The sequence below is a fragment of the Protobothrops mucrosquamatus genome, unplaced genomic scaffold, assembly GCF_001527695.2.
Source record: "Protobothrops mucrosquamatus isolate PMUCROS unplaced genomic scaffold, P.Mucros_1.0 scaffold233, whole genome shotgun sequence".
NCBI classification, from domain to species: Eukaryota; Metazoa; Chordata; class Lepidosauria; order Squamata; family Viperidae; genus Protobothrops; species Protobothrops mucrosquamatus.
Genome location: NW_015386584.1, coordinates 630,963 through 638,670, shown reverse-complemented (window position 1 = coordinate 638,670; position 7,708 = coordinate 630,963). Strand labels below are relative to the sequence as shown.

Below are 7,708 nucleotides of genomic sequence, written 5' to 3'. Positions count from 1 at the left end.
TCCATCCATCCATCCATCCATCCATCCATCCATCCAGATTGGACAGGAAGGGATTATAAGAGAGTAAGCAGGCATACAATTAGAATACAAGTGGAAGGAATGTGCTAGAACTGGCTATTTTACCTAGTGTGCTCAGTAGACAATCGATGTTACTGCATTCCTTTTGATTATATTGTGTGCCTACTTATAATAATTTCTCTCCAATGAATGTAAATAAGACTTTAATTCCCTTCTTGCAATCACCAGCACCATAGTGAACATTCCAAAGGGAGTAGGGAAAAAGGAAAGCTGATGTAAAATATCATAAGCACAATCACAGTTGTGTGTGTCCACCTAGCAACCAGGTTGTTGTCACAGTAATGGTAGCTAAATAAGGACTATCTGCATATTTAATAATGTTTTTGTTTTTTAAAACTAGGAGTTTCTTTTGAACTGTTTGCACCGAGATCTTCAGGTAGGGATTAAAGATTTATCCAAAGAAGAAAGATTATGGGAAGTGCAGAGGATTTTGACAGCTCTGAAAAGGAAGCTAAGAGAAGCTAAAAGACAAGTAAGTTTGTGCTTTTCTTTTATAAAATTGTGTGGATGGAATGTTGATTGTTCCAGTTTATAGCAGTATAGTTAAAATATGGGGCTTTTGTTAGTTTTGATACCACTTATTTTTATTAGATTCTTGCTTTCACTGGTGCTTTGATTCCATTGGATAAAAAAATTGAAAAGGCACTTTGTCAGGGCTTCTACGCCAGGATCTAAGTGATTCTACTGTAATGTTCACATCATCTGTTGATACTATTTTCACAGTTTAGTTTCTGTTTAAAATAGATCTACTATACCAGTGGTTCTCAACCTGTGGGTCGGGACCCCATTTGGGGTCGATCGACCATTTCACGGGGGTCGCCAAGCAAGGCTGTCCGCCATTTTTTTTGTCCGCCATTTTTCCCCCTTTTCCGGCGGGTGCCTTACCTCCCTTGGGCTGGGCCAGCTGGTGGTCGGCCTGCTCCGTCTCTGCTGCTTGCCAGCTACGCCTCGGCCGGCGCAGGGGGTGGAACCATGCATGCGTGGCGCTCCCGGGCAGGGAAAGTCCTCGACTTACGACCGGTTGGGTAGTCCTCGACTTACGACCGGTTTAGTCCTCGACTTACGACCGGTTGGGGTCGCGGCATTAAAAAGGTTGAGAACCACTGTACTATACCATTGACTGTTCTTCCTATAAATAAGCTTTAGGTTTCTAGATGTGATTTCAGTTTTCAGAGTTTGATTGTTTTGATCTTTGACTATAACTACTTTATACTACATTTACCTTGTATTTTATTGGGCATTGCCTAATCAGGAATTCTGGGAGTTGAAGTCCACAAGTCATAAAAGAGCCAAGGTTCCCCACCCCTGGAACTGCTTAATTATGTTCCAGCATGTAGGAATGTTTTCTAATTGCTGCACTGCCCAAATCTGCTGCTGATATGCCAGCAAAAATTCATGGTCTATCAATTTTTGGAAAGTCAAAACACCCATTTTCATTCAACTACCCTCTGCCTTATAAAAATGAGTGATTGATTTGATCTGTAAATGCTGCTTTAGGAAGCTTGAGATAACATATATGTAGTTTCCCAATATTGTTGTAGGTAAAAACCCTGCAGAAGTTGCAATTTAGATATTCTTGCATATTAATGTATGATCCCTTGAATTGAGTTATTAGTCAAGATTTTTTCAATACAGGAATGTGAAACAAAGATTGCACGAGAAATTGCTAGTCTTTCAAAGGAGGATGTTTCCAAAGAAGAAATGAATGAAAATGAAGAAGTTATAAATATTTTACTGGCTCAGGTAGTATCTGTTGTTTAAAGTATTCTCATTCTTAATGTTTAACCTTCACACTGAAAATAAGTTGGGGACCGAAAGAGATAATTTCTTCTTGCAAACGTGTGTGTGTGTGTGTGTGTGTGTGTGTGTGTGTGTGTGTGAGAGAGAGAGAGAGAGAGAGAGAGAGAGAGAGAGAGAGAGAGAGAAGTGATAGCTATCAAGTATAATGCCAATTCTAAGTGTCCTTAGGGACTTGATGAAATTCTTGTGGTTGACACAGAAAGTAGTTGATCTGGAATCGGAGTTGAAAACAGTAGCAGCGTATGTGTTTCATCACTGACTTATAACTGAAAAAGCTGATTCTTGTATGTAAATCTGGACAATTGTAGATTCAGAATTTCAAGACCCTTTGAAATAATAAATTAGTTGCACTGATTGAACTCCTTATAGAATAACATCTTAGCATCCCTGCTAGTTCTTCACCGCCCTACAGCAGGCCCCTTCTATTTCTGTGTTTTGCTTAACCTCCTGTTCTCCAAAACCAATCCCTGACATACTGCAGCAAGCAGCCACAATTTCCTCCCAGTTTTTCCAGATGTAATAGATGAAACTATGTCACAAACTTCACCTACTCCTCCAAACTTCCTAATTTAGGATTCCTAGTGCTTCAATTTATCATGGAGCTACCAAGATATATTGTTTAGGAAATGAAAATATAACCACATGAGAAGGGCACCTGCACTATTATGGTTTCATGCGCTGTGTAACATCTAGAAAAAAGGAGTTTTTTTGTACAATGTGCAATAAATGTCTCAGTCTAAAAAAATATATTGAGAGGCATATAAGGGCATTATATGTACAGTGGGCATTGCATTTTCCTTCATCCCTCCCCATTTTTTTTTGCATTTTTTCTATTAGCTACATGAGAAGCTATAACCAAGAAAAAAACCCAATGTCCTGAATCAAGATTCGTTTATCATTTCAGTAAAATTCCTCATATAATTTAATTATGTTTGATAGGAGAATGAGATTTTGACTGAACAGGAAGAACTGCTAACAATGGAACAGTTTTTACGTCGACAAATTGCATCTGAAAAAGAGGAAATAGATCGTCTCCGAGCAGAAATAGCAGAAATTCAAAGGTAACCCAGCTTCTGCTTTAGGATTAACCAGTGGATGGAAATTGCAAGTAAGCTAATTCCAGTTAAACATTAGAAGAAAGCTTCTTATAGCGTAGGCTCCAGCTGGCAGTGACTGCCTAAGGAAGTGTTGGATTCTCCTTCCCTGAATGGATTTAAAACCGAACCTGCAAAGTTATTTTTTAGGGAATGCTGCAGCATAGCCTTTTCCATCTTGGCACCTTTCACGTATATTGGAATTGCAAGTCTGAGGCCCAAGGTCCTTTCGTGTGGAAGTTCTAAGAGTCATAATAATAGCAATAACATCTGGAGGATATCCAGTTGGCGAAAGCTATTACAGCAGCATATTCTGGATTCTGAAAGGAGCAAGGGCTTAGGCTAGGTCAGTGGTGGCGAACCTATGGCACGCGTGCCAGAGGCAGCACTCAGAGCCCTCTGTGGGCACACGCGCCATGCCGCGGAGATGGCAACTGTCTCTCTTCAACCAGCCGCCCGCTAACTCACCAAGGTCCCATGTGGCCGGATGCATCCCAGCACAGCTGGTTTCCCTCTCCCCCCCCCTGTCCCATTCCTCCTGGCCTCGCATGTTCTCCTTTTCCCGGGCACGACCCACTGCATCACCTCCTCAGCTGTCGGCTGGCCGTCCAGCTCAGAGGCGGCTTCTCTGAACTGCTGCTGGTGGGCTGCAAAGCCCCAGAGTGCACCAGTCGAGGGGCTGGCAGACTGTGGTTGCTGATGGACACTGTTGGCCCCCATGCACTCGCTGGCCTCTGTGTGCGGCGACCGATGGTGTCAGGCAGCAACTGCCCCAGCCCCTGCCTCACCTTGCCCTGCGACAATGGCACCCCTGCTCTGCCTCACCTTGCCTCGCCTCACCCCGCAGGACAAGCCTCCTGCCCACCGCCCCACCTGCCAGAAACCCCCTGGATTTCCCCCACCCCTGCCCAGCCCCCACAGGCATCCCTCCCCATGAGCAACATCGAGGTGACCACGCCCACCTTGGCCACACCCACCCAGTCTGCCATGACCACCACAGCCACGCCTACCCAGTGGGCAAAGCCCACCTGGCACCCGACGATAAATAAATGGATTTTGGGTTGCAGTTTGGGCACTCGGTCTCTAAAAGGTTCGCCATCACTGGGCTAGGTGGTCTCCATAGTACCTTCCAGCCAAAATTCTATGATGCCAAATCTACTGAATTTAAATAATATTCTAAACATTGTTTCACCAGAACAGTTATAAGGGAAAAGCTTTTATGCCCCATTGTAATTCTTGTCCATGAGCATTTAAACTCATTAAATCGTGTTCTGGAGTATGTTCATTGAAAAATGCTTGAAAAATGTTGTATAGCAAACCAAGCCGAAAGTGATAACAAAATTTACACTTGCACATCTAGTCGCCAGCATGGTCGCAGTGAAACTGAAGAATATTCTTCTGAGAGTGAGAGTGAGAGTGAAGATGAAGAAGAGTTACAGATAATCTTAGAAGATTTGCAACGGCAAAATGAAGAACTAGAGGTGAGGTGGCTTTCTTTGCAGTAGATATTCACTGGCTTCTTTATTCAGGCATGGGATTATATGATGCAGCATATGACAAAAAAGAAAATTTCAATCAAAAATGACAAACTTCGTAATATTAAAAGTTACTTAACTATGGAGTAGCAGATCCTCCTTTGTTAAGAGGTCATCTACCAGATGCTCTTACCAGCACATTTCCCACATGGATTAGATGAGCTTTGTGGTAAATTTCCAAATTTATTGTTCTGTGACCAGTGGTGTTGTAGAGAACATAATATTCTGTCATATATCAAGGCAGGCCATTCATCTATCCCGCCCAGAAGTAGCTCTGTATTTTGATACTAAGCTTGGTTAAATGAAACTTTCCCAGGCTTATCTGGAGATGATATGGACTCCACTTGGGACCTTGTGCATGCCAAATACGTGCTCTACCACTGAATTTTGTTCTCTGTGTGCAGTATAGAAACAAACAAGGCTTCTTCTGGTAAAGTTTTTTACTCGTTACTTTGGAGTACAGTCTGCTGAATTACCCACAATTTAAATCTAAGCAGTCTAATATAGAATTTGCATTGTTCTTGTCATCTCTGCTTATCCTTTTCTAGTTAATTTAAACCCTTAGGAATTAAGAGATGAAAGAATTAGAAACAATGTTGGAATATATAATACTTAGGTTAACATGACACCTGTTTACTAAGCAGGCAAGATTTATTTTTATTAAAAATATTATGAATAAATAGTTTGAGTTAAGAAATCTTCAATGGATTCCATTCAATGTTAGATGTGAAGATGTTGGATTATTTTCCTGCTTCTCCCTCTATCAGTAGACTTGCAGGGCAGAAATTCCTGCATCAGGGAGGGAAGTCAGTTTGATTAGCAGTTGCTTCTGTAAGCAGACTGTTAAACGCAAACTAGCATCAACAGTTTTCAGGATCAAACCATTGTGGATAATTTTAAAACAAAATAATAAGAGAAAATAATAGGAAAAACTCCTCTTTATGGGATTTTGTTATAATAGCAGAGTTTAACTGAATGAGCACCAGTATTTTAAGTGTTGAGTAAGAACTGATTTTTTGTATATTAAATCAAACAGTAAAACAGGAAATTTAAAAATGGAAAGAATGGTCAGTTGAAACTAAAGCATCGAATTGTATTATTTTCACGTAAATATAGCAAATTAATTGTTCACAATTTAGGCACTTATTATATTTGCTCTGATGCAGTCATTTTATAAATTAAACAAAAATCTGAATTAGTGTGAGTGTGATATCCTTATAGTCCACAATGCTTTTGTAATAGAGATGTCATCTGGACAGATACTTGATGGAAAAGCTCATCAATAGGACTAAGATTGGCTCCTGTAATGCTTTCCATGTAGTTTATCATATGATTTAAGAACCAAAATATATTTCTCAGCATTCTGGCTTTGGAATTCTCATTTTAAAATTAATACTATTGCTGAGCTATGTTTTAGCGATGAAATATAATAAAACAAAAATAATTGAATGAATATGTTAAATCTTTTTAAATTTCTGCCAGCCTGTTTTACCATGCTGTCCTTTTCTTTCATGGAAGTCTTTTTTTTTTTAAAGGACATTCTGGAAGAAAGAAAATGCCAACACTGATCTATGTTACTCATACAGGAAGTTTCATAAGATTTCTGTGGGTTTCCTGGTTAAGCTTGTCATTGAAAAAGTTTTTCTGTCTTTCCAATAAAGGCATTCCGTGTTGCTTCTCTACTGTTTAATAAACTCTTCCAGTTAGATGAAATCCAGAATATTGTTCAGAGAGAGGTTTCCCATTTCAATTAAAACATGTAACTGAAATAATTCTTTTCTTTGATTCTTAGGATAGATCAAGTGTCATAGAAAACCTGAAGGCCTCCCAGAAATAAACTCTGTAATTTAATTTTTTATAATTGGCAGTGAAAACAATACATAGACATATATAAAAAGCAAAAGCAATGACACCACTTTGTAGAATACTTAATTTATTTCAACCATCTTTGAGACAGCCTGAAAAATTGATCTATATTATTGCTCCCTTATTATAGCTGGAAAGAAAGCTAAGGGGGAATTATTTAATTAGGCCTTTGTAGTTTGCAGGTGTGGCTTTACATCTCTAAAAGTCGACCCCTCTGAACTCAATAAATCTCGGGGTTGGCATGGATGCGACTGTGAAAGCTTGTGAGTTAATGGCTAAGGTGTGATATGTACTGGGGAACAACTTCATATCCTATTAATCACATCTCTCTTAACTTCTGTTGAGTGATAAATCCTGCAACAAAAGTACAAATAAAAGTTTCTTTTTAAGCACATTTAAAAAATGAATATATATATGAATAAATAATTAACAGTTCCTAAGATCTGTGAGGAAGGCTGGGGAAAGCAGGAGCATATCTTTTTTTTTTTTTTTTTTTTGCTTTTGAATCTGCCATTGTCAATTGCTCACTTCTGCTAGGGCTGGATTTTCCAAGTGCCTCCTTTCTTGTTTTGTTCTGCCTGATGAGACCCCGCTTGTCTCCCTTCCAAGAGAGAGATGCAGCGAGGAATACCTTATTAATGATTCATTAGTTCCATCAGTAGCTGGCTGTGTATAAAGCTCAAGTGGCCCTTTTTCCCCCTTTTGCTGGCTCCAGGTTAAGAATAACCATCTGAACCAAGCGATTCATGAGGAGCGTGAGGCCATCATTGAGCTGCGAGTACAGCTTCGCCTCTTGCAGATGCAGCGAGCCAAAACGGAGCAGCAGGTGCAGGAAGAGGAAGAGCTTGAGAAACGAGGGGGCCCGATGCAGCAGCAGCAGCAGCAGCAGCAGCCGCCCCTGCCAAGAGACAGTGTCCCAGAGACAAAAGCTATGAAAGAGCAGCCAAAGGCAATCCAGGAGTCAGTGAAGCCATCTCCAAGCAAGGACAGAAAAGAAACCCCAATTTAATTGGACTTCTGAGCGCTTGGGTTCTTGCCTGTGCAAAGCCAGGACTGTGCAACTTACTGTAAATCTGTGGCCTGTACATTCTGTAAATATTTTCTCTTTTACCTTCTGGGGATATTTTGTCTCCGTCCTATGTGTGGCTTCTGGCTATCAGGCTCAGGTTACTTGGAAAGATAAAGCAGAGAGAGAGACAGACAGAGACAGAGAGAGAGATGGCAGGAAAGAGCAGCTCTATAGTTACTCAGCCTGTCAGACGTTAGCTTTGGCTGATCTTTGGGAATTGAGGGGATGATAGTACATTTTAAAACGATTACATACTCACTCCGGAG

The 7,708-nt window shown here is 40.5% G+C and overlaps 1 protein-coding gene across 1 annotated transcript in view; it reads left to right on the top strand.

The window, feature by feature from the left end:
- The window catches only part of RALBP1 (ralA binding protein 1), a 27,558-nt gene extending 20,085 nt beyond the window's left edge, over positions 1–7,473 (top strand). The window contains exons 6-10 of the mRNA XM_015814263.1: positions 419–550; positions 1,714–1,821; positions 2,818–2,939; positions 4,333–4,453; positions 7,089–7,473. Coding sequence (XP_015669749.1) covers positions 419–550; positions 1,714–1,821; positions 2,818–2,939; positions 4,333–4,453; positions 7,089–7,382 — 777 coding nt within the window. The 3' untranslated portion in view covers positions 7,383–7,473. The remainder of the gene's footprint in view (positions 1–418; positions 551–1,713; positions 1,822–2,817; positions 2,940–4,332; positions 4,454–7,088) is intronic.
- Positions 7,474–7,708: the final 235 nt, after the last annotated feature.